The sequence below is a fragment of the Cnephaeus nilssonii genome (genome assembly GCF_951640355.1).
Source record: "Cnephaeus nilssonii genome assembly, chromosome: 21".
NCBI lineage: Eukaryota > Metazoa > Chordata > Mammalia > Chiroptera > Vespertilionidae > Cnephaeus > Cnephaeus nilssonii.
The window spans coordinates 37,757,148-37,783,830 of NC_137092.1; the positions used below are offsets into that span (position 1 = coordinate 37,757,148).

At 48.3% G+C, this 26,683-nt stretch overlaps 1 protein-coding gene across 1 annotated transcript; it reads right to left on the reverse strand.

Moving 5' to 3' along the window:
• Positions 1–2,940: 2,940 nt before the first annotated feature.
• On the reverse strand, positions 2,941–11,148 carry FCRL6 (Fc receptor like 6; the record flags this gene model as incomplete). Its single annotated transcript, XM_079762079.1, is given in 7 exon segments — positions 2,941–3,029; positions 5,325–5,396; positions 9,277–9,402; positions 9,806–9,954; positions 9,956–10,085; positions 10,328–10,497; positions 11,135–11,148. Coding segments are annotated over 7 exon segments (750 nt in total).
• Positions 11,149–26,683: the final 15,535 nt, after the last annotated feature.

Genomic DNA, 26,683 nt, shown 5'->3' on the forward strand with positions numbered 1-26,683 from the left:
GTTGTCCTTCTGTAACAGACTTTAAAAGAGAGCACCCCATCATAAAAACTGGTATCGGAAGACCCAAGAATAAATACTCTAAATCTTAGCTGAAGGAGGGAGGTGTAGAATCAAAATAACTCATCACTGGAATCCAGAGCTATCAAGGAGAAGACAAAGCCTCGTTTCAATTCAACAACAGCACTGGAATTGAAGCAAAGTTTCCTTTGGATCCCATGACACCTGACACCATATATGTTGAATGAACTCAAAAAGGGTCTGGAGGCTTTGCTAGAAATAAATGATAAAAAGTGTATTCAAGAGTCTTAGAGTTTGCAAACTGTAAAGACAAATAGGCAAAACCCCAGAAGTATTCCAAAGAAGAAAGAAAAGTTGACTTCCATAAAATGTGCATTCTTGAGAATAGTTAGTCCTGCATTCTTAGCTGTAGGACTGGTCCAGGATGGGTAGCAGCCAGATCAGTTGGTCTGGATGATGGGTACCAGGTGGTCTGGATATGTGAGTCCTTCAGGAGGTAACCAGAGGGTTATCTGGAGGTCTGATGTGTATCCAGGCATCAATGCAGGCCTAGAAAGTTCAAAATTTTTTAAGTTCCCAGGTTGTTAAAATAAGAATAGAATGGTTGCCTCCTGCCTCAGCCTACCTGATTTTAGTAATTGAGCAGCTTGACCTATAGTGACTCATTTTATTTCTTTACTCTATTCCTCAGACTTCTCACCTATTTGTGTTGAAGAAACTTTCTTTTTTAAATTTCCAATCCTTTGAGGAGCGTTACTTTTGTAGAATACATTAAAAGCAAACCACTAAGAAAATGAAATTAAAAAGGGCTTACAAAACACAAGTTCTAATTTTTTATGATTATACTAGAGGCCCAGTGCATGAATTTGTGCATGGGTGGGGTCCCTCGGCCTGGCCAGCGATCGGCCAATCGGGGCCGGGAGGTTGGCTGGCTGGCCAGGGGGAGGACCGTGGGAGGTTGGCCAGCTGTGGGAGGTTGGCATTGGGAGCACAGTGACCACCAGGAGGCAGCTCCTGCATTGAGCATCTGCCCCTTGGTGGTCAGTGCCCACCATAGTAACCTGTCTACTGGTCGTAACGGTCGCTTAGGCTTATTAAACAAACATAACACTGCTCTGTCGGATTGCTATAAAATTTTCTAAGTTTTTTATTTCAGTTGCACTACTTTTCTCATCTTGTACTGGTAAACACAAGTCATAGATTGGCCGCAGTCCGCAGACCAGCTGTTGAGTGTCGCTGGAATAGGGTAGGGGGCGGGGGGAGGAATGAAAACTCAGGCAGGAGGCAGTCTTTGGGGATAACCAGAAGGGCTGGTTCCTTCCTGGTCCCCATCATCAGTGTTTTCTTCATGAGTTGTCTTGTCTGTTTTGACTCTTTACAAGGGGCACCTGTTTATAGAAGGCGTGGCAAGGGCTTGGGTTCTACTGGCGCTTCCTGATTGACCAGTGAGGACCTTGCACTTCTAGATGACGTGGCGTGTGTGGCTCAGTCATGCTGGCACAATGAAAGAGGCACAGGGGAATGGGGACCTGATGTATTCTGGACGTGGACTGGACAGGTGATGAGAAAGATGAGGAGCAGGAAGAAGAGGATGGAGAGGGGTTAGAGTGGGAGAAGGGAAGGAGGAAAAGGGAATAAAAGAGAAGTGAGAAAAAATGCCAGCCTGGGTTATCTTACTAGTTCTCCGGGCCTCTCTGTCTTATCCACTGTCTTTACTCAGAGCAGAACCTCAGGCAATTAAGTTTCCAAAGGTGAGTGGATGAATGTAGTTCATGCTTGATGAAGTATGTATTTCAGAGGTAGACCAGGCTTTTAAAACTTTAATGTTCATACAAGTTGCCTGGAGACCAGGTTCGGATCCAGCAGTCTGGTACTGGGTCTGTGTCTGACTTTTTAATAAGTTCAAGGGAAAATGCTAGATGTTTGAAGTGCCTTTCATTCCAGGCGTTCTCTGAAAGTGCCTACTTCTTCTTAGGAGAGGTGGGTGGGTTTGGTGTAGGCCAGCATCTGTGACAAGGACTCACTCTGATTCCTGAGCAGAGGCCTGAAAGGCTGGGGCCAGGGCCCACAGGAGCAAGTATAACTAATCCTTCATTGACCACTCAGACATAAGGAATGTGGATGCCTTAAACAAACCAAACTACAGGCCCTGCAAATGATTGACATTGGTGAACAATATGAAAAAATAGATTATATAATATTTAAAAAATAGATTCTACAACCATGTATCTCTTTTTATTTTTATTTATTTAAAATATATTTTTTGTTGATTTCAGAAAGGAAGGGAGAGGGAGAGAGAGAGAACGAAACATCAATGATGAAAGAGAATCATTGATCGGCTGCCTCCTGCACGCCCCCCATTGGAGATCAAGCCCACAACCCAGTCATGTGCCCTTGACCAGAATCGAACTCGGGACCCTCCTGTCCGCCGGCCGACGCTCTATCCACTGAGCCAAACCAGCTAGGGCCATGTATCTCTTTTTAAATATGTAAGGGCGAAGTGAGTTTTCTCATGTACTCCTCGATTCCATCAACTTTGGAAACCTGGAAGGGTGGGTTTGCACGTGAAGGCAGCATTCTTGGTGCTGACCCTTGGTCTCACTGAACCTCAGAGTCCCCTCAGCCCTGACTTCACCAGCAGCTTGAAAGTTGGAAATGCTTTGCATGAGCGGCCCATGGCCAGCCCTCTGGGATATGCAGATTGATGAGCTCTCCTTACAGGGTCAGGCCAAGCACATCCAAAGGGACTGAGGACCATGAGAGAAAGCACTTACGTACACAGAGAGAGAAGGACTCTGACCTTGCACTTGTGTGGCAATAACACATCTGTGGCTGCAGTGGCCAGTTCACTGCTTGAACCTGATGTGTGTGGGGGGCTTGCCCTTCCCACACCTTTGCCTGGTCTTCTGCTAAGAGGGGGACTCAGAGTTCATCCAGGTGCTCCTTGAGTTTCCTCAGAACCTTGACCAGGACAAAGGGCTCAGAGGCTTCCTGAGTGCTGGGCTTGGGAACTGGAGGACCCAAAGAATGGGCTGGGACCCCACTGGCCTCCTGGGGAGCACAGGAGGCTTCGGGGGTGTGTGTGCGTGCTGGGAGGCCATCATCACTAGTAGAGGACCTCCTTGAAGTACCCAAGGGGATCTTTGTGGATCCTACTGGCTGGAACTTCACCAAGATTCAAGCATTTCATCTCAGCATAGATGTTAGAAATGACCTGTGGGAGAGTTGGGTCGAGATGAGTAAGCAGATGTAAACCAGAGGACAAGGAAAGGGCAGGGGTCCACTCGCCGTTTCCCCCAAGGTTGACTCCGCAGGCCTGGCTGAGGGGAGCAGGGAAGCACACTTGGGCCAGGGCATTGGTGCTCCCCAGCACATTGCCTCCCACCTCCTTGCAGCTATCTCCCTGGGGAGAGCACGGACCAGCCTAGGGAGCACTGTTCCCCCTTTTACTCCTCAGGACCCCAACTCTCAATCTGTGAACAGGCAGGCCTGGGAGTCAGGAGACCCGGGTCTCCACCCGGTTAAACCACAGCAGCTGTGTGACCTTAGGCCAGTCAATTGGCCTCTGAGTCACAGCTTCCTCCTGGAGGTAATAATGACTATCTCACACGGATTTTAGTGAGAACTGAGAGTGACGAACTTGTCAGAGATCCTTTAAAAATAACTACATTAGATACTTAGTGTGTACCCGGAAATCTTTTAGGAGTGAGCATATTATTAATATAATATGCTTATTATTAATATAATATGCTTATTATATTAATCCCACATCACTCCTGCAAAGTAGGGATTATCGATTCCTTCTCATATTGAGATGAGAAAACCAAGGCTTGGCGAGGTTATTCACTCTACAGTCACTTCCATAAGAAGTGGAACTGGATGCAAATACTGCATCTTTGCACACGTGGAACATCCTCTCAATGAGAAAAGACCCAATGACTTCCCTACTCTGGGTTTCAGATCCCTTCACCCACACGCCAGGGAGAGCCGCTGAGAGCGTGAGTTGGGAGCAGATCGCCCCCACCCCAAATCATGCCTTCACCTTTGCTGCCCTAATAAGAGTAAAGCAGTCACATTTCCTTATCTTGCCAATGAGAACCATATATTCTGAGGCTGGTTTCTTCTTTCCTTTCTTATGTTAAGCCTTCATTGTTACTCTTCTCAGGAAGGACCTGGGCCATCTGTCCTTTCCCATCTGCCCTGGCAATATTTTGGGCACTAACCAGTTGTGTCCTGGGGTAACTGCCCCTGAGACAAGAGATTCCTTGGCTGTCCACTTCCCCTACTGTCCTTTATGGGAGGAAGCAGGAACCCTAGGGCGAGGTTATTCACTCTATAGTCACTCTACAGTGGTCGGCAAACTCATTAGTCAACAGAGCCAAATATCAACAGGACAACGATTGAAATTTCTTTTGAGAGCCAAATTTTTTAAACTTGAACTTCTTCTAATGCCACTTCTTCAAAATAGACTCACCCAGGCCGTGGTATTTTGTGGAAGAGCCACACTCAAGGGGCCAAAGAGCCGCATGTGGCTCACGAGCCGCAGTTTGCCGACCACAGCCTTAGGCTGATTCAAACCCATTTTACAGACCAAGAATGGAAATCTCAGAGCAGGCGAGATATGAAAAAGCTCCCTTTTCTGAACACCTATTACATACCAGATGATCTTTAAAGGTTTCTGGAACCCAGGTTCTGTTCCTATTACTTTATAATAGTCTTGCAAAGCAGGCATTATCTCCATTTTATGGATTAGGCTTAGGGTGGTTAAATAACTTGCCTAGTCACACAGTGAGTACATAGAGCCAGGTTGTGAACTCAGTCTGCCTGACTCAGAAACCCGCATCTTCTCTCCCTCTGCTGGAGAGAGGACCAGCCGCTCCCTGTCCCTGCCTTCCTAGCTCCAGCAGCATGGCTGGAGCTGGTGGTCTTCATGACTTCCTCTGATAGCCGAGAATGTCCTGTTTCAACTTAGACTCTGGGGCAAAGACAGATTGCATCATTCTTTTTTTTTTATTCCTCCACAGTGCTCAGAAAAGGGCAAACGTTCCCTAGTTAGGATGGTAACAGTGGTGGTGGAGATGATGTTGAAGTGGTGATTATGGTGGTCACAGTGGTGTTTATGGTGGTGAAGAAGGAGATGATGGTAGTGAAGGAGGAGATGATAGTGGTGAAGGTAGTGGTGGTGGTGATGGTAATTTTGGTAACAAATGGTAATGGTGATGATAGTGGTAGGGACACCTCACCCTAGAACCCAAACTTCCCCTTTACATTAGGAAACATGTCAAGTTTGGCCCAAGATCACTCACCTTCACTCTTCTTTGGGGTTGTATGAATCACAGAGTAGATAATGCCTTCATCTCTTTCATTCTGGTAATGAACTGAAAGAAGGAATGAGGCTGAAATAGGACCTGCCTGACTGTCCCATGGCAAGATATAACTAAGTGTTGTAGAGCTAATGATGGAGGGAAGCCAGTCAGGGGCTCTGTCATGGCAGCGGGACGTGGTCATTAATGTGGAATATCCATCTTGGCAGGAGGTGCTTGGCCCTTGTAGCAGATTCTAGCAGCTACTCCAGCCCAACACTGTTCAAACTAGAGGTTGGAAAATGTTTTCTGTAAAAGCGATAGTAAATATCTTAGGCTTTGTGGGCCATAGTCTGTGATGCAACCACTTGGCTCTGTAGTGTGAAACCAGCCAGACACAAACCATAAACAACTTTCTTTACAAAAATGCATGTTGGCAGGGCTTGTCCCAAGGCCACAGTTCGCCAAACCTTAGTCTAACCACCCCCTGCCTTCTCTCCTGGGGGTCGGCTCCCTCCTTGCTTCCCTCTCCCATCCCAAGTCCACAGCACTCGCTTCTCACGAGCCACCTGCTTCCTTCCCCGGATGACTGAATCCTGAAACTCCGGCTCACAGGGCTCCCTTCATCTTCCTCCCCTTAAGAGACCCTTCCCTGCCTCCATGGCAGACCATGGTCCTGCCGGGATCCTTACCGCTGGCCTACAATGGGCGCTGCTCTCTACCTGGGGCCTGGGGCAGATTCAGGGGTGAAAGGGGCCCTGGGAAATACAAAAGCAGCAATTCACCAGATACCTTCCGAGAGTAGGCTGGACAGCGGAGACAGAGAGGCTAAGAGAAAAAAATGTCCGTGGAGGCTGCTGGAGGGCTAAGGCTGGTTTGTTTATAAGGGCTAATTCACAGGTCTGGACATGGTTAATTTTTATGAGATATTTCCTTTGAAAAATACCCTAGAGGGTAGGGTGGCACCATGGGAATCACAAACTGGTAAGAGGCAGGGTCAGAAATGATGGGGTACACCTTGCATGGAAAGGGCCCAGACCCACCAGTCGGGCTGCTTTTTAGAAGGAGGAAAAGCTAATAACTTTGACTGCACATTATATACCAGACACTGGGTTAGGGAGTTCAAATTCATACAAAGCTCCTAATCCAGTGACCAGCACCTGGCTGGATGTCTAAAAAGCTTCTTTTCCTAATTATTCAGTGTCTGTTTTTCTTCACAACCACCTTGCAAAGGTTGGTACTATTTTCTCCATTTTATAGATGAGGTAACTGAGGCTCATAGAGGTAAATTCTCCAAGATCAAATAGTAAGTGGTGGGGACAGAATTGCAATCCAGGTTTGTATGCTTTCCTCCACTAACAGGCTGCCCCTGTGGTAGCAGATGCTGCCAGAGCTTTAAACACTGGCTCTCAGGATAGAAACTGGGTCACTGTGGATTTCAGAACGCTTGGCTCATGTCCAGTATCCAAGAAATATTCATTAGCTCTAACCGGGGTATGATCTGTGGAAATGGCGCCTCCTGAAAAATCAAGAGGACATTTATGGAGACTCAGAGAGGCCCTGATTATTAAAGATCCCTAATGCTCACCTGTCAGGGCTGTTTCTGAGTCTTCACTCAATAAAGAGCTCTGTGAATTTGACGGGAGTCTGTTTTATGGGAAGTGTAACAACAGGTAGTAAAAGAAACCCTTTTAAACAAAGAAAGCAGAGCATCTGTGCCTAGGTAAGCGCTACTGGAAATGGACCCCTTGCATGACCACATTCTAGTTCTAGTGATACCATCAGCCTAGCAGCTAGACTCTAGCTCTAGGTCAAAATGCTTTGAAAATCGCCTTTAGAGGTGCAGTCTGTTGAATATCTTTAGTGGTAAATATTTTTGTTTGTTGAGGAATAAATATGCCACGTGGAAACGGTTAAGGGTCTTCCAGATCCAGGTGTGGAGAATAAAGCTGTTGATCTGACCATTTTTCTTGTGTACCATGGGATTGGGCCTGAGGGTACTCAAGAGCAACATTCTAAAGAAGGCTTCGTGTCCCTGAGACTCTGAGGTCCGAGGACGTCACCAGGAGTCTTATTTTCATGACAGACAGGTGCTCCCTGTGTGGGTGGGGCTGGGTGGGGAGGCAGAATGCTCACACGAAGAGGGGTGCTCTTTACTCCCCATGAAAGGCATCTTCCTCTTGAGGATCTTTCACCAGAGACTGCTTCTCCTCCACCTTGTCTGGGCTGGTAAGGAGCCGGCTGTGCCGTGTTGCTTTGCCTTTAATGCTCTGACCCAGGGGTGAGCGCACAGAGATACTAGGCCAGGTTGGCCATTGGAAGGAGGCTTTATCATAGATGCAGGGATGGTAGGACTCACAGATCTTCAGTTCATGGCTCCATCTCCAGCTGTCTTCCCATCTAACTCTGGACCTGCCTCACCTTTCTCTGACCACACAGGTACACCTGAAAGGAAGTCTCACCTGCATGGAATCTAGACTCAAGACCAGAAGGAAGGAAAATGAGGATGGGAGGTTGGTCAGACAAATAGTGCTAAATGAACAAGGGGAGAGGAAGTTGGAGGCTGGCCCAAGCCCTAACAGAGGTGCCTGGCGAGGTGGGGGACTGGTCTAGAGCTGGGGAGAGACCCTTTCAGGGATCTAGGAAGGAATACTGGGGTTGCATGACTGGTGGCCTTTCTCAAGAGTAGTTTGGCCCAGCTCCTGGAGAACTTACCACAATTCCTTAATAGAGAGAGCTGCAAGCTTGAATAAATAAGTCTGGGTCTGAGGTCTATGAGAGCAATTACTTTTGCCCTTGACAAGTGGAAAATAAGTATGTTGCCTCTGGAGTAAGTGGGTAAACGTGAAACTCTGTAGGTGGATTTGAAGGCCTAGAAATAAACTGGCACCAAATAGCTTTGGCATTGGCAGACTAAATATGGCCTGAAGCAAGTAAGGGTTAGAGTTGGAATAATCATGTAGCCACCCAAGGTGATTGCTTTGAAAGCCAAATTTGATGATTAACTATCATGCCCAAGACAGGAAGAAGAAGAGAGTCTAGAGTATCAAAATCAATAGATTATCTAAAGTGCCATTTGTCTAATCATTTTCCCTCTTTTCTCTAAAGAATCCTCTACATTCGAATTTTAACCAAACTTTGTTTTTTTCAGTGACTCTGATTGGAGGAATTAGAGAATGAATAATAGGAGAAAGGGCCTCTTGGGGAACCTGCCCTGTCATCTGCTTAGCCTGGACTGGTGAGGTAAAAAATCAGGAAGCCCTAACCGGTTTGGCTCAGTGGATAGAGCATCAGCCTGTGGACTCAAGGGTCCCGGGTTCGATTCTGGTCAAGGGCATGTACCTCAGTTGTGGGCACATCCCCAGTGGGGACTGTTCAGGAGACGGCTGATTGATGTTTCTCTCTCATTGATGTTTCTGGCTCTCTCTCCCTCTCCCTTCCTCTCTGTAAAAAAATAAAGTATATTTTTTAAAAATCAGGAAATAGCAGTGTTGGGACCAGGTCATTGGTCAGTTCTCTTCTGTTTGTGTTTCCTTGTGATTAGTTAACACCCACTGAACACTGACCTAGGGCACAGCACTGCCCAAGAACTGAGAACACTGGAGTTCTCAGTTCTTCTTTCTCTTCTACTAAGACCAGAGCTCTGCTGAGTTTAATGAGAGAGTTGGAGGCCTTGGGGTCTTTTTAGTCACCTTGTCCAAAGCATTGTCCTTTGTAGGCCTCTGTCCATGCCCTAGTGTGCAGTAGTCTGTCTGTGTGTGTCTCTGGGTGACTGTGTATGTGTTTCAGAGCTGGTAAGAGTCCCTCTATGTATGACATGTGACAAGAAGTTCCTTTCCCCACCCAATACCCAGGAGAAGAAAGCACTGGTTCTGTCACGCTCTGGCATTCCGAAGGCTGGCCAATGTCTGGCATAGGGACTCATCAACTAAGAAATTCCCAAAGAGTTACTGACCACTTTTTCTCCAGGGTCTGAAATAACCCAGACGTGCAGCAGCAATGACCATCACAACAAGCAAACGTGCAGACAACCGAGGAACCAGATAGTTACTGCTGATCGGAGAGGACAAGGCATGAGGTACTGGGGGATGAGGAGGCGTGACCATGAATGTTGAGGATGAGATTCAGAAATGCGCTCCAAACAGGCACAAAAGAGGCAGATGGCTGGCATTAGGGGTAACCACATGGCCTGGCCTGCACACTCCCTGTAGATGGGAATTAGGGATGACTCAGAGGATGCCAGCAGGGAAGGGCAATTATTATGGAGGACTATGTGGCCCTCCCCATTGTGCTTCCCATTCTCTATGGACCTCATTAAACCCCCCTCCCCTCAGGTTCAATGAACTCCAAGCAGGGTTCATGCTGAATCATGCAGTACCTGCTATGGGCTCAGCATTGTGCCCACCTGGTGGGAGGTGCATGGAGTAGTGGGGTCTGATCGTCGCAGCTATGGGGCTCAGAGCTGGGTGAGGGATAAGATGTACCATCCAGGGAGAGTGTCTCAGGCTGACTTGTCTCCATGGAGACCCTGTTCTCAGCCTCACAGGTGTGGTTCCCAGCATCCTGCTCTGACATCCCTGGGAAGAGAAGGGAGACAGCTTCACCGTGGGGGGCTGAGCAGTTCCCCAAAATCTCCCTCAAGGTAGAATGAGTACAGGATAGGAGGGGAGCCCCTCTGAGCCTTACAGAGGAGCTTCACCATGTCCCCCACAGTAAGGCCAGGGGACCCGGAACTCATGGTGAGCAGAGAACAGAACACAGGAGCTGGGGCAGCACCCCAGGTGAGAGGTCAGCTGGAACACCAGGGTTCCTGGCTCCTCCTCCCTTAGAGAACCCTCACCCACTCCCAGGGGGCCCCACTACCCAATACCCAGACCCCTGAGGAATATCTCCATCCCTCCCCCACTTACCCCACATCCTGCTCTCCATCTGGGGGCTCTGTTTCGGACCATGATGCCCTCAGGGGCTACCTCACACCAGTAAACCCAGAATCTTCTCCTCCCCACCCCCCCCAGCTGCTGGGATGCAGAGCTCTGAGTGGAGGCCCCTGTTCTGTAAGGTACAGCTCTCCTTGTAGAAGGAGAAGAGGAGCCACGAGGCTGACCTCTGAGGGTGGAGTTTTGTCTGGCATCTTGGGGTCAGGGGACCTCCCTCAGAGCAGTTGGGGGGGACCAGGCTGCAGGGGAGGGCAGTTGGGGGGGACGATGCTCAGCACAGGAGGCAGGAAGAGTTCTGGGGAGAAGTTAGCCCATGGCTCAGGAGGAAAGTCCTGCACAGTGAGGCCCCAGGAGGCTGAGGGAGACACTGTCATTGTCCCCAGGATCTGGCCTCTCATCTTCCCCATGGGCTCTGAGGCAGCTCCCACACAGCCCCAGCCCCTGGGTCCCCGAGCCAGAGGGCCTTAGAGGTCATCTAGTCCCCTCTGGTCTGGCCCAGGTCTCAAGGGGGGTTGGAGCAGTGAGTAGCAGAGCTGGTTCAGGGCATCTTCCCACCCCTCCCCTTCCCCTGGCTCCTGATGTGTCCTAGGTGTGGGGTGGGGAGGTGGGGGTGGTGTCAGGGCATGTTAACAGCATCACGGACATGCTAGGGCCCTGTGGATTGGCCTTGCATCAGGGGCAGCCAGAGGGAGGGGTGCTGCCCAGAGAGCTGCTGACCTCTGAGATCAGATCCCAGAGCAGCACCTTCCTGTCCTCCAATCCCCCAGCTGGTGATTCCCCTTGAACTTGAACCATGGCTGTCCCTGAGGTGTGTCTGCCGACATGTAGGAAGTGCGTCGCCTCCCTAGTGCAGCTGTACTGGCCCCTGTTCCTCACTGTGGCAGTCCCATGGTCAGAGGCTGGCTACCCTAAAGAAATGGAGGGATTTTCATCTTTGTAGACCTTCACCTGGGCCAGGGCTAAGCTCTTCCTTCCCTGGTATCGCAGTCAGGATGTCTCCTTCAAACACGGGGTTTGGCCAAACATGGAGGAACAGCTGGACTGTGACACCGGAACAATGTCACCCTGGAGCTGCAGGTCCCTTCAATCCATTCTCTCACTGTCTCCCAGCCAAGGGCCTCCCACTGAGGATGGAGGCCCACACAGCACTCAGCAGCTGTCCCTGTCCCTCAGGCCTTCATGCCAGGTTAGAATAGGGTGGGACCTTGATTGGCTTTCACTCCCTTTTCCTCTTCTCTCCTCTTCTTCTCTTTATTCCTTCCCCTCCCCTCCCCTTCCCTATTCTCTGCAGCTTCTGTCTGGCCTTCTTCCCTCCATCTCCCTGTCTCCCTGTACATTCTACTTCCCTCTATCACTAGGCCAAGCTTGGGTCATGTTGGGTTCTTTCCACCCATTGCTCTGCCTCACTCCTCCTGACCCGATGCTCGCTCCCCTAGGTTGGGTTCTTAGGCCCTGGCTACCCCAGGGCAGCTCCTCGTGCCGCCTCCAGGGAGGTGCTGGAGGTGTGTGTTAGAAGTGCCACAGCCTGGGCTCCCTGCCACCTGCTTCCCTTGTCAGGCTTCCCCAGGCCCCGCTGCTATTTCCACTCCCTGCAGGAAGTTTTATTTCCATTACAGTCATGGGAAGGGCTCTATAATTTCTGTCCTCATTCCTAAAATGCATTTTGTACCCTGAGGGGGATGAGAGAAGAGCTCCTGGGGACCCTGCATCATCTGCAGGGCGGCCCCAGGCTGGCCATTCTTCTTGGACAAGCCAGACACTATGGGTCCCAGATGGCCTCTGGCGCCAGGATGATGGTCCGAGCATACTGATGATTACTCAGATAGGGAAACTTACCATATCAGCTCCTCGGAGAGCCCCAGCTAACCTGCCTTTGCCTGGATCTCCTTGGATCTTTAGGACCCACTCCCCTCACCCTGGAAGTAGTGATGCTCCAGGGTAACTGACTGATGTGCCTTGCGTCCATGACTGCTCTTTCTAGCAGCACCAATTGTTGGTTTGCATTCTCCCACCCTGGGGTTACAGAACATGTCCTTGAAGGTCAAAATGATCATAGGTCAGAATCTTTTCTTACTTGACAGAAAACTCTGTGGAGGCCAGTGGAACAGGATGGACGGGAGGGCAGGGAGCTGAGGGAGAAAGTAGATTGATCTGCAGACATCACACCTGTTTCTCTGACCATAAAAAGAGAGAAGGGAGACCTCGGCTTTGATGAGTGCAGAACACAGGAGCTCCAGGCCACTGCAAGGAGACACAGAGGCCAGACCACTGCAAGGAGACACAGAGGCCAGACCACTGCAAGGAGACACAGGCCAGACCACTGCAGGGAGGAGACAGAGGCCAGGGCTACTGCTAAGGAAACAGGATGGAATCCCAGAGCCACTCTATTGGGACTTGAGTTACCCTAGAATTACCCTTAACCTGAGACCAGTGGAGTCCTGGGTTTCTCCTCTTCCTAGGCATTAGTTAAGACTCCCGAGGGAGGGGCCTAGTCTGATATTGCTCTAAACCTGTTTCTGGGAGACCTAGTCACTTAGTCACTCAACTTTTATGGTTGACTCACTGCATGGAATCCTGTTTTGTCCCCATCCATTCATTTTTTGGCTCAGAAACATACTTGGAGATAGAAGAGGCATAGATAAGACTAACCAGTTTTCCCAACATAGGGAACTGCAAGAGAACAAAATGAGAAAGTTGTGTTAAATAGTAGAAAGAACTTTCTGACAAAGAGGCTCTAGAGTGGGTGCTGATGTCCATTTAATCATCCAATTTGCCAGCCTGCTAGACACCTAATCATTCAACCTCCTAACCACCAGCCACCCAACCACCCAGATACCCAACTACCCAGCCACTTAGCCACCCAGCCATCTAAGCACCTAGATACCTAACTGCTCAGTTACTCAGCCACTTAGCCATCCAGCCACCCATCACCTAACCACCCAGATACCAAGTCACCCAGATACCCAGCCACCCAGCCACTTAGTCACTCAACATTCATGGTTGATCCTCTGCTGTATATCCGTTCAAATGTCACCTCCATAGACATGTCTTCCTGCGACCCCCAATCAAAAGAATTCTCCCCAATTGCTATCACCAGGCTCTGATTGCATTATCATCAGAACACTTTTCACTATTTGAAATTACATTATTTATTAAATTTCCTACTTATTATCACCTGTCTCTTTAGGCTAGAATGTAAGCTCCATGAGAGCAGGGACTCTGCCTGTCTTGTTCACAGCCAGATATTACCTATGTCTAGGATCTGTGCTGAGAACACAGTCTGTGCTCAATAGGCAGCTGTTGAACACACGTGAATGTTAGTTCTTGTACTCAGTCATGTGGGGCAGGGGTTTTATATATATATATATATATATATATATATATATATATATATACACATACTAGAGGCTCGGTGCATGAAATTTGTGCACTTGCAGGGGAGGGCGGCATCCCTCAGCTGGGCCTGTGCCCTCTTGCAGTCTGGGAGCCCTCGGGGGATGTCTGACTGCCATCTGTCAATTGGACATCCTTAGTGCTGCTGAGAAGGCAGGAGAGGCTGCCTCCACCACCTGTGTGCTTACCAGCAGTGAGTTTGGCTTCTGGATGAGTGGCGCTCTCCCTGTGGGCATGCACTGACCACCAGGGGGCAGCTCCTGCATTGAGCATCTGCCCCCTGGTGATCAGTGCGCATCATAACGACCGGTCATTCTGCCATTCGGTTGATTTGCATATTAGCCTTTTATTATATAGGATATATACACATATATATGTGCAGGCAGTTCTTGGGTTACGTCAGACTCAACGTATGTCATTTCATGGTTACGTCGCCATCTCCCATTTATTTATAAAAAAAAAAGTTCCATCATTTCGATGTATGTACATATGTGCTTTATTATTTTTTTTTATTATTTATTTACCACAAGTAAAGGTCAGGAATTGTTATCTTTAAAATTTTTTTTTTACTGTTTCACTTCATTACTGCTGTGTATGTGCTCCATGTGAGTGACATAGGTGCTTTTGTAGATGAGTTCCGACTTATGGCGAAAGTCACGTTATGTCGCACCATAGGAACGGATCTCTAATGTAACCTGAGGACCTACTGTATATGTATGTATACACACACATCTATAACAATAAAAGCGTAATATGCAAATTGACCAAATGACCAAACAGCAGAACGACCATCAGGACGACCTCCTGGACAACCACACTGACACGCACTGGTGCCAGGCCAGCCAAGGTGGGTGCGATGTGATTGGTCAGGGGGCCCCACCATCTCTCCATGATCGCCCCACAGAGGGAGGCCCAGGCCACCCTCTGCGCGGTGATCAATCATGGACCCCCAGCTGGGTGGGCAGAGCCACTGTGTGGCAATCTATCGTGGAGCCCCGCAATTGATCACCCTGCAGAAGGAGGCCCAGGCCAGCCAAGCGATAGCACCCCATGCCTGTTGCCTGCAGAGGGAGGCAACCGGTGGCAGGGGAGTGGGGGGGACAATGCCGCACAGATGGCAAGCAGTGGCAGCGGCAGGGGCAGGGCCAGCTGCCGGCAGTGGGGGGTAGGAAAGCCCCAATAGGCCCTGATTACCGGCCAGGCCTAGGGACCCTACCCAAGGGGTCCTGGATCGTGAGAGGGCACAGTCAGGGCTGAGGGACACCTCCCCCACCCCCACACGAATTTTGTGCACCAGGCCTCTAGTGTGTGTGTGCATATATATATATATATTTAAAACTCTACAATGGACCTAAAAATATAAACTTTATGTTTGGCTATAACCCTCCAAACTAATGTCTCTTTCCTTCCACGAGACCATTTGTCAAAATTCTTGTCATTCTAGCTTTTGCCACAATAATACTAGCAAGGGGCAAAACTGGGAACCTCACCCCCAGAGTAACCTATTCTCCCCTTTCATATCAGTAGTCAGGCAGCTTAGACCCCTGTTTTTTCCTCCCTAAAGATAACATCGAGGCCTCTGTTATATTTTAGCTCCAGGCCCAGACAAGTGATGCTGTGATGGCCTCAGGACCGACTTTTACCCCCCAAATCACTCAACAGGACTGCTTTCAAGCCTTCACCAACCAGTCTCTCAGGAAACCATGCTGCTGCAATCCCTCACTCCAACCATAAGAAATCTATACAGTGTTCCAGCCGACTACAATCAAAGTCCATCCCCTTATGATCTCGATGTCCCTTCTCAGCAGGAAATAACTATTGAAGAAATGACCTCTGTCCCTATTCCATAAAACAAAAAGGCTGGAATGTTAGGTCTGATCAAGTAATCAAATCATCTAATCGATACCCCACTCCCCTGGGAAACTGACTTTTAGATCATTTCACAAACGGCATTCCCTTTCGCTTCGACGACACTCCTAAAACCAGTAACTTTCCCTTCCAGACTTGCCCAGGATCCGGACCTGCCCAGAGAATTTCCCCGCCAACGAAGCCCATCTAGAATCCTTTAAAATCCCTGACTCCTTGTCCCTGGGTGCTGGCACCATTTTGGGGCTCATCCCATCTGGTTCCCAGATGACCTAATAAATTTATAATTCTTTACTCCTTTGGGCCTCGTGCGTACCTCCTTCGGTGAACCTACCAGGGATGTGTTAGGAGAGGGATCAAAACCCCTTAATACCAATGCTCTAAAAAAAACCAGGCCTGACAGGAAGTGGGGAGGACAATAGAGGAGATGTTCTTCCAGAAGGGACTGGAAGCCCGGGTGCCCTCATCATTCAGGTCAGCTGCAGGGGATGAGCTGTGAGGGACAATGGCTGTTGGGATGGGAAGAATCAGTCCCACTACTGAGAGGTCAGAAGAGAGAGCTGAGTAGCTAGGCTTATGGGGCAACACCTGGCGTAGAGACAGAATGGCGGGCTCCAGAGCCATCCACCTGAGCTTAAGCCCTCGCTCTGGACACTAATCTGCTGAGAGTTTGGCTAAGTTCCCAACCTCTCTGCACCTGAGGTCCTTAGCTCTAATGTGGATAAATGATGACAGCTGCATCAGAAGGTTGTTATAAAAGTAAATGAGATAAAAACATGCTATCTAATAGAACACTCTGTGGTGAGGAAGTGTTCTCTGGGCTGTCCACATGGCGCTATCAAGCACTTGAATCAGCTAGTGAGACTGAGGAACTAAAATTTTAATTGTTGTTAATTGTACTTACTTTAAATAGCTGAGTGTGACAAGTGGCTGCCTTATGGGATATTGCAGGCTTTGACAATGCTGGGCAAGTAGAAAGTGCTTGATGAACCATAGCGGTGGTTATGAGGAAGAGTCGGAAACCTTGAGCCACCAGAGCCTTCCTCCCAACCTCAGCTTTTACCAGTAATTCCCAGAGAGGTGACGTGATCTGTGCAAAGGTTCTCAACCATAAGGCCTGCTGGGATTGGAGTCACCTCCCTAGATGGAACTGGGGGCTCCAGGAAAGACCTGAGACCATTTCTCTGGGTTAAGTCCAAAGGAAAGAACCAACTGGGAAACCGATCAAAAACTTAGAACTTAGGACAGAAGCTGAAAAGACCAGGAGTCAGAAGACCTGGAGCCAGACTGGGAATGAAGTTGTGGGCCTTGCCTGCCAGGGACAGGAAATGATGGGGTATCTGTTCACTTCCTCTTTCCCTTGCCTTTCTTTCTAGAAAACAACTGAAGGGAGCTTGAAAGAGCTGGTGCGACCCCTTGTGGCTAGTGGACAACAATTGCCCTAAGGAGGTATTCTTAATATGTACTGAAATGCCATTTTCCATTTCCTTATCAACCCATCAATCAGCCAGCTTTTTTTTTTTTTTTTTTTCTGGATGTCCACCTCTCCCTACATCTAGGAGTTCAGGAAGAATGGGCGTACACTCAATATAGTCTTTGCACTTCTTAAAATATTTTTTCATGCCTTCATTATTATATTTTATCTCACTCTATTGTATGTTTTATTGTTTTTTTCTACTTCTAGCCTGTGATCTCCTCAAAGGCAAGGGCCAAGTCTAGTTAATCTCTGTGTCTCCAGGCCTAGCACCATCTGAGCTCCAAGATACACCCAAGTATAATGTTAGGAGTTCTGGAGTCAGAAAGATCTGGATTCAAATCCCAGTTCGCTGCTTCCTAGTTGGAGGACTGGGGGCAGTGGCTAAATCTCACTAGCCTCAGGTTTTAAATTTGTGACGTAATAACAACATCTGATTTCTAGTATCATGGGAAGGATTACACTTCTTTTTCTTTTGCACACACAGTATCTTGTGAAATTGGATTCTACCCTTATGTCTTCTTAGGAGCCTTATAGTACTACCTGTGCTATCCTAACCTTCCTCTCCTTTGAATTTGGTCACACCATTTCAACTGAATCTTTCTCATAGATGCTTTGGAAAGATGCTCTAGTCGCCATCTGAAAACCAAACCAAACCCTGCCAGCAACCCTGCTCTGGGCTCCACACCCCTTGTGAGCCCCATTCACAGACGAGCTACTTGAGAGCGGTCTCTGGTGGCCCTCACCAGTTGGTGTTCTGAGACTGACTGTTGTGCCTCAAATGGTTACAAGTGTTCTAAGATATTGATCTCAGCCCTCAGGCAGCTGGTTGGGGCCACACTTGAGGCTGGAAGCAGCCTTGCTCCAATACCCAATGCTCCATTTCAGCATAATTTTCTACATGAGCCACAAAGTGAAAGGGTTTGGAAGCACCAGTGTTCATTCTCTGACTCCCTGTCTCCATCTGCCCCCTCACCCATTCCTCAACCCAGTCCAGTTTGGCTTTAGCCTCCTTCACGCCCGTCTCCAGCATATTTACCCAATGGACAGGTTTGGTCCTCATTCTGTTTGATTGCTGCCTACATTGTTACTGCTGATTCCCCCAGCCCTAGGACACCTCTCCTGGTTTTCCTTCCCGATCTCTGCCATTCAGCTGCCTTCCTCTAGTGGCTTTGAAGTTTGTTAGACCCTGATCCCCGGCCCTTTCCTCTTTTCACTCACTCTACAGTCTCTCCCTAAAGAATCTCATCTGTGCCCAGGGTTTAGCCCCAAAGTTGCCTTTCCAGCACAGACCACACCGGGTGTTTCAGATAGGAAACTGCTCACCTGAGAGCTCGTGTGGATGTCTCAGAGGCGCCCTCAACCTAATGTGTCAAGACTGAGCCCAGCCTCTGCCTGCCTCCCGACCTGGCCCTCTATGGTGTTTCCTGTGTTCGTCAGCAGCACCCCTCTCCAGTCAGGAATCTTGCTTTCATGATTCTGATTCGCCCCAAAGTGCAAATTATCCCAACAAAATGTTCCCATTAATAAGACCCTTTTTCATAGCAGGCATCGTGTATGTGTGTGCACCTGTGTCCATGTGCTTTACATTCAGTTGTAGGTGACCACTCTCTTCCACCGGGCTTGGTTAGGGGACACACATCCTGTCTTAACACCTTGCACATCCACCTGGCATTAATTCCCACACAGAATTTCAAGCTTCCCGAGGGCATGGCCCTGCTTGTCTTGTTCTTTGCCGAACCTTCAGTGCCTGGCACAGAGTACGTGCTCAACAAGTGTGTGTGGGAGGAGCCTGAGAGGAAGCTGAGGCCCCTGGTACTGGGGTGGCTGCTGAATTGTAATCTCATCTGCCTTCCTCGAGGCCCTCTCACCCTCCCATGTTCTTATTTAGAAATTAATGGATTTTAGGTGGATATCCTAAAACTCTGAGTTAGTCTAGGATCCAAATAATTCAGTACCTTTATTCCTTCCTCAGTGGCACTGGGAGATTGTCTTTGGACAATACCTTGGAGGACCTGCCATTTAATTCATGGCATTCCTTTGAATCACAACTCCACGCCCATCTCTGTTTCCTTACTTTTGATTTTATACACACCCATTACTTTCTTTCTTGCATGTGTCATCCTATGTAGCATGTTCAAATTTTTTCCATTGTGGTTCAGATGGGACATCCTTGCCTAGAGGCTGGTGATCACCAAAGCAGCCTTAGAAATTAGGGAATGGCTCCATAGAAGAGGCTGGAAATGAGTGAGGTACATTCTTCCCTGGAGATAGAGAAAGAAAAGCATGAATTATTAAAGTGATAAATTGGATTTTGGGGGGAGGGGGTTCCTCTGTTTATTGCTGTCCAACATAACCTATTTCATGCATTTATATCGAATACATAAAATAGATCAGATTTAATTTTCTTTGGTTTGCTTATTTTTTCTTCCAGTTCCCTGGGTAGAGGAACCCAGGTGAAAATGGAGAGACCAGAAAACTTGTGTACTTAGAGGAGGTGATGTAAAGGACTTAGCACAGTGGACCGGGGAATTGGATGCCCAGAAGCAAATAAAAACTAAAGGAGCAATGAGATATTTGAGAAAGAGCATGGCATTGGGAATCAGACAGACCTGAGTTAGAACCCTGGCTCAGCCACATCCATTGTGTGGCCTGGGTTTCATTCTTGTTCCTCTTCTCAAAGTACTCCTTCCTGCATTCATTCCCTCCACAATCCCCACCACCCACTTTCCTCTTTTACTGGATTATTTTCGTCGGCACAAATACCATCCCAAACAAACCTCGGCCTCTGCCTTACTCGTCCCTTTCAGCTTCCACCCCATGTTTCTCCTCCTTTCGTTGCCAAGCTTCTCAAGAGAGTCGCCTGCATTTACCGTTTCCTCTTCTGCAATCCCTACCCACTCCTCAACCTTAGATGGCCTGTCTTCAGCCCCCACATCACAGAGCTGCTCTGTCAAAGTCATCATGACTCCTGTGTGTTGCTGGCTCCAACAGACCCTTCTCTGCCCTCTGATCATTTGGCTGCTCAGCAGCATTTTCAACAGTTGAACGCTGCTTCCCGCTCGAAACACTCTTCTTCCTTGGTATCCATCACGTCCCTTCTCCCGACTCCTCCGACCTCTTTCCCACACCGCCTTAGTTGGTTTGCTGGTTCCTTCTCCTCTTCCTGGTATTGAATATTGGGGCCCTTAGAGTTCAGTTCTGGGCTATCTCTCCTCCCCTCCCCTCCTTTTCTACCTCTTCTCTTTACTGTTTACGCTGTCTCCTTAGTCCCAAGTGGAGTGACCTCAAATTGATAGCTTCTGACCTGACCTGACCGAATCTCTTGGGTGGGATTCCGACCTGATATGTTAGGGGCAGAAATAGAATATTGGGGACCAGCTAGAATTGTAAGAAATGTGAATCATGCTCTGTTAACAGTGGTTGTTTTGTTCTGATTAAAGAAGGCACATTGTAACCTAGCTGGAGCTCACCTGGAAAGGCGGCCCATCCTCCACGTCTGGAAGCTGCCTGTTGTCATGGAAAGATTAACTACCTTGCTGCAGAAACCAGAGGTGCCAGCCCTTTGAAAACCCCCAGCCCTCTGCATACCCACAGGCCTTTGCAAATCTCCAGCCCGCATTACCTGTAAACTGCCCATTTTCATACCCATTCTTATCTCTTTTGCCTACTTCCCCATGTAATCTTTGTCCTTCTGCCCAATATAAGCAGCTGGCTTACAGGGGCCGCTGCAGAGCAGATTTTTGTGGATGACCTGCTGCTCTCCCATGCAGCCGGCAGTACTGAAATAAACACTCATATGATTTGACCCTGCCTCTGCTAAATTGGCTCAAGTAGTGACAGGCAGCCCAGACCCATTGATTGTCTGCTTACAAATAAATAACTACAGACTCTCCTTCATTTGGGTCGTGCACAAATATCTCAAACGTAACATCCAAAATAAAACCCTCATCCCTCTTCCCGCTCTTTTCACTGTCCCTGCCCGCCTCCCCATCAGTTTTCACAGGTCAGTGAGCACCACCACCAGTTACAGCTAATCTATTGATTCCTCCCCAGAACAGATCTCAAGCCCACCCTAATTTCCCCATCTTTACTACCACCATTATAGTGGAGCTCCTTAATATTGTTCATCAACATCACTGCACAAGCCTCTTTATTCATTTCTCAGCCTCTGCTCTCAACACCTCACTCCCACCACCACCACTGCAATGCATTTCACACACAGAAGAAAGAACTGACCTACCCAAACCTAAACAGACTTAATGTAAACACTCCTCTGCTTAAATCTTCCAATGTTTCTATTGCACTGGAAACAAAACATACTCCTTTTTACAGGCTGGGCTCTGTCTTTCTCTCAGGCCTCGTTTGAGGCCACCCCTTTTCTCACTGTGATCTGGGGGACCCTTCGGTTATGCTGACAACCACAACTCCTCCCTCGCAGGACCCTCATGTGCTCTTGCCTTTGCCTCCAAGGCTCTGCTCCTACCCACCACCTCACCCTCCACCCTGTGTGTATGTATAAAATGACATTAAACATTCAGAAAAGCAAAACATAAGATAACATAAGAAACATCTGGGTAGCCAACGCCCAGCTCTATTTAATTATAAAATGTCATATATGATTCAAATTTTTCTCTTAAAGAAATAAAGTAACTCAGAATCAGCTGAAGCACTCCCTCCCCCACTCCCACTCTTCCCTAATTCTATTTTCCTCCCTCTCTTCCTAGAAGGAAGCCTTGAATTTGGTATTTATCAGCCCCATGTTGTTTTTATACTTTCATTGCATATAATGTTGATGGTTACACATATATGCAATGAAAGGAAATTAATTAGAAGAAATATTTTAATATCACTATTCGCCCTTTCTCTATGATAGAAGTGTCAACCAAATTCATGATCGACAATGACAGGTGGAAACACATGCGTGCGATTGGCGCCAGCGAGAGCTTTATATATATAGATAAATTTGCTTAATTAGACCTGCTTTCTGATGTAGCTAAACTTTTTCCCGCCCAGTGAAGCACCTCAACTTCTCTTTCAGGTAACTGTCAACAACACAGCAGTAAATATCAACATAAAGTAGATTATTATTGTAGATCATGCAGGGAGAACAAAGGGTAAAATATTTAACTGTAGCAATGTTTGACTATATTCTGTGCAGTAAGAAAACCTGAAGTCATTTTCAAGGTCCACCATTTCTTACTTCTTTTCAGTTGGGTCAAGTTTCTAAACTTTCTAAATTTCCGTTTTCTGGCTAATGAAAAGAAAATAAGATTCTACCGAGTCTCCTATCTACCTACTCCAGGACTTCTGTGAGAATCAAATGAGATGAGGCACATGAAAACACTTCATAGACATTTGGTTGAAGTGTAAAATGTTTGCACCTGTCTATAAAGCAAGTCATGTGCCTGGGCTGAAGAAACTCCAAGGAGACTAGTTGCTAGGGAGAGGAAGCCAGGCGTTGCTATGTGACATCATTACCTGGTGCCCACAGCCACTGTTTCCAGGCTGGGTTGGGCTGTGGGTTGCATTTTGCGCCATGGGGTCTCAGCAGCGTTGGCCATGATTTGGTGGGCTGTCACTCTGGGGTGGTAACAGGGCCTGTGTCCCACTTGGGGGAAGCTGAGTATTGCTTTGTTGGCACCAGGTCCACATTTTTGTTTCTTTGTAAATGGCCAGTGCGTGTCACGGCAACTCCTACATTGAGCATCTGCCCCCTGGTGGTCAGTGAGCATCATAGCGACCAGTCAGATGTTTGGAGGGACACTTAGTATATTAGCCTTTCAGATATATAGATTTTTGACATATTTAAATGTTATGTAAATGGTATTTTATTGTGGGAGGATTCTGAAATTCATCCTGCTCCTCAGCACAGTTTGTGAGTTGAATCCATACTAACACATGTGGCTATGACTCATTTCCACGGTGGTGTAGTATTTCATTAGATGCATATGACTAACTTTATCTATCTTCATAGCGATAGATAATGGTCCCATTTTCGATTTTTGGCCATTATAAACGCCGCTGCAAGCACCCTTTGTATACACCTCCTTGGGCACATATCTCCTTTGAGGTCCACTGGCCGGGCAGGTAGTCATTGTTGAGAATGGATCCCAGAGATGTGTTTAGGGCAGGATCCTTCCCCTGGGTCACTGGGACATGTGGTCTTAACCCACCTCTCACCCAACTCTTTTTAAAATTTGAAAGCAATACAAGACAAAAACTTCCCCATCCTGAACTAAGACTAAAAAGGACCCAGTTTGGTAAAACAAACATCTGTATGCTTAGCATCAGAATATATATGGTAACAGTTAAACATACATATCTGCTTCAGATGTTTTCTTTTTAAGAAATAAAACACACACTCCTTCCAGCCAACATCAAGCCATGAAACCAGGGGTGACAGCCCTACCACAGGAGCAGAACCATGAGCCGGGACGCCTGCTGCCAACCCTAAGATGGGCTCGCACCGCATACACTTCTGCGTGTGGGGAGGCAAGTGCCCAGCCTTGAGGCTGGACCTGGGCAACTTCTCTGGGCTCGGAGTGCTGTACGTGCAAAACAAAGATTATTGATGTTGTCTACAATGCATCCAACAACAAACTGGTCCATGCAGAAACCCTTGCAAAGAACTGCCTCATGGTCGTGGACAGCACACGGTACCGACAGCGCTGGAGTCCACTAGGCACTGCACTTGGGCCACAAGAACGGGGCCAAGCTGACTGCTGAGGAGGAAGAGATTTTAAAGAAAAAATGATCAAAGAGCCTGACTGGCGTGGTTCAGAGGTGGAGTGTTGACCTATGAACCAGGAGGTCATGGTTCTATTCCAGTCAAGGCCACATGCCCAGGTGGAGCCTGCAGGAGGCAGCTGATCAATGATCCTCTCTCATCATTGATATTTCTATGTCTCTCTCCCTCTTCCTTCCTCTCTGAAATCAATAAAACAAAACAATAAAATAAAATTCAGAAGAAATATGATGAAAGGAAACCACGCTACGATCAGCAGTGTCCCAGAGGAGCAGCTCTGGCGATGCTTGCAAGCATCACCCAGCACCAGGCCAGTGTGGCCAAGCAGACGGACAGCTGTGTGCCGGAGGGCAAGGAGCTGGAGCCCTAGCCGAGGACATCAAGGCCTGGAAAGGCAAATAAATCCTCTTCTCTCCTATCTTAGCTCATGTAATAAAGGTGTTTATTCTAGAAAAAAAAATAAACAAACATTCTAGTTACCCTGGAAGTTCTCCCTGTTTTTTCACCAGCTTCCCTGTGTGTGTGTCCAACCTGATGAATATACCGTCATATCTTATTCTTATTGTTGCTTTACTTCGCATTTCCCTAATTCCTTTTTGTCCCCACCCCATTGACTTCCTTTGTGGTTTGTGGGTTCCGGTTATCAGATGAGCAGAAGTGGGTTGGGGTGGGTGGAGGGTCACTCTCAAGCTATCCGGGGTGCAGCCTGACTCCTGTGTGGGCCTGGAGCTCTCCACACATTCCTGGCCTCCTTCCCCTCCTAAAGGGTCTTGGGCACACGTGCCAGGCCAGATCCAGTGCCCTCAGGACTGAGGAGCAAAGTGTGGGGACACAGGGTCACCCTCCCTGCCCAGCCTCGCCTTGAGCTCTGAAGGCTCCTGTGAGGAGCAGGAGAGAGCTCCCTGGTGCCCATGTGGGCATGTTGGAGGTCTCCAGTTAGAGAGTGCCAGTCAGGAGAGCCTTGGGGTTTGGGGTGCTCTGGCATTTGCAGCTGCCTCAACTCCTATGAGGATCGTGCGTGCTCTCATGGTGGGAGCTGTCTTTGGCGTCCCTGGCACTGCCCCCCCTTGGCACACACCACATGTCCTTCACTCACAGAACATACCATCTGGTCTCTTTGGCTCCTCTGTACTTGACACATCGATGACTACTTGGAGAGAAGAAGACAAGTTTAAAGATAAGAGGACAGACATAATGGGAGAGAGGGATGGGGAACGGGAGTGCAACTGAAGTAGAACGTTTGAAACCACAGGGCACCCCTGTTTTGGGAAAATAGGGAGAAATACCAAGGTGCTGGACAGGGGTCATGGCCCCTGCAGACCTACGAACCGGGTCAACTGGGATATGGCAACAGCCCACGATTCCAAATGTGATGCGAGTGATTCACCCGGAGCAGCGGGGATGCAGGAGGAGTGCCGGCTGCCGTTGGAGGACACAGTTCCAGCGCATGTGATGGCACTCACCTGAGACCCTTTCCCATCCCAAAAGCGTCAAAAAGTCATAACTCGCAAGTCCAGAGGGCGAGCAGTCTGACTTGACCCCTTTACTGTCCTTTGCAAAGCATTAAAGCCATCATCGTCCAGCAAGCAGGGAGAGCAGGGTCTCACTTAACTCTCGTCTTCTGAAAAGTCTCACCAATCAGCAGCAATGAGGCCTTGTCCTTTCGGCAGCATTAAATCAGAAAGCGCCAGACTGCTGCTAAGTCACGGGGCCATTCTGCCAGAGGGTAAGTTCAGAAAAATGGGTAAACAAAACAAAACGAAGCAAACAAATATGGGGCCTCATGGCATGCCCTCTGCGCAGAGCCTGTGGGAACGCCACCCTGTTGATCGGATATGATCCTAACCTACAGTCTGAGTTTCTGCTGCCCTTTCACCAGCTTATCTCACTGTGTTTTCTGTTCCCCCTGGATGACATTTTTGCCCCATCATCCTGCATGCACGCTCTATATCTTCCCCTTCCCCTCACAGCCCCCCTTCATCTTACCCACCCCTCTCCAAGCCCCTCTCTGTGAACTCCGCACCGAATCTATAATAATAAAAGGGTAGTATGCTAATTAGACCAGACGTCATTCCAGACATCCTTCCTGCCGAAGCCAGGGCCAGAGGGAAGCCAGCCTGTGTCCCGGGTGCCGGAGGGAAGCAGATGCCGGCAGCCAGGGGAAGGAAGGCCCACTCTTGCACGAATTTTTGTGCATGAGGCCTATAATACACAATATTAGTGATTTTAACAGCATCCAACATTTGTGTATCCCTTAGGCTATCTGAGCACATCCTCCACATCTCATTGAGAGTTCAACTTTTTGAATTGTACCAGACACACTCCTCATATCTCTTTAATCACCCCAGCGTTGCTTGGGTATTTATGTATTGCATCTTTTCTAACTATATGTACCCATCTTTGCATGCAGACTTCGAGATGTGCATGGTGTCATGTCTCTCCCACTATGTTTGTTCTTTTCTTCCCATTTCTGCATCGATGTGCAGATACCCAGCTAGGTGACAGCATGTCACATGTCAGTTGCCAAATATTTATGGAGCACCCATGTGCCAGACATTGTGCGGGGGCCACCTGCATGGGCCCGGTACTTAAGACTCTAGGAGGAAAGAGAGACATTAAGCAACTAAACAGATCATTAGAGGTGAGCAAAGAACCGGGAAGTAGAATGACAGATGCTTTGGGAATATGTGTATGTGGGGTGGTGGGAGACCTTTCTCCCAGGAAATAATGTTAAACTGACACCTACGGGGGGTAAGAGTTGGGAGCTAGGCAACGAGTTGGAGAACAAACCATCCTGACAAAGGAGATAGCATGTGCCGGACCCCTAAGTGGGGACAGCATAAGCATTTGGTCGTGTCCTGGAAAGGCTACCCAGGCCTGCCACATGCTGAAGGCCTTTGTGATAGTCTCCTGACCACCTCCTGAGCTCCCAGAATACCCTGCC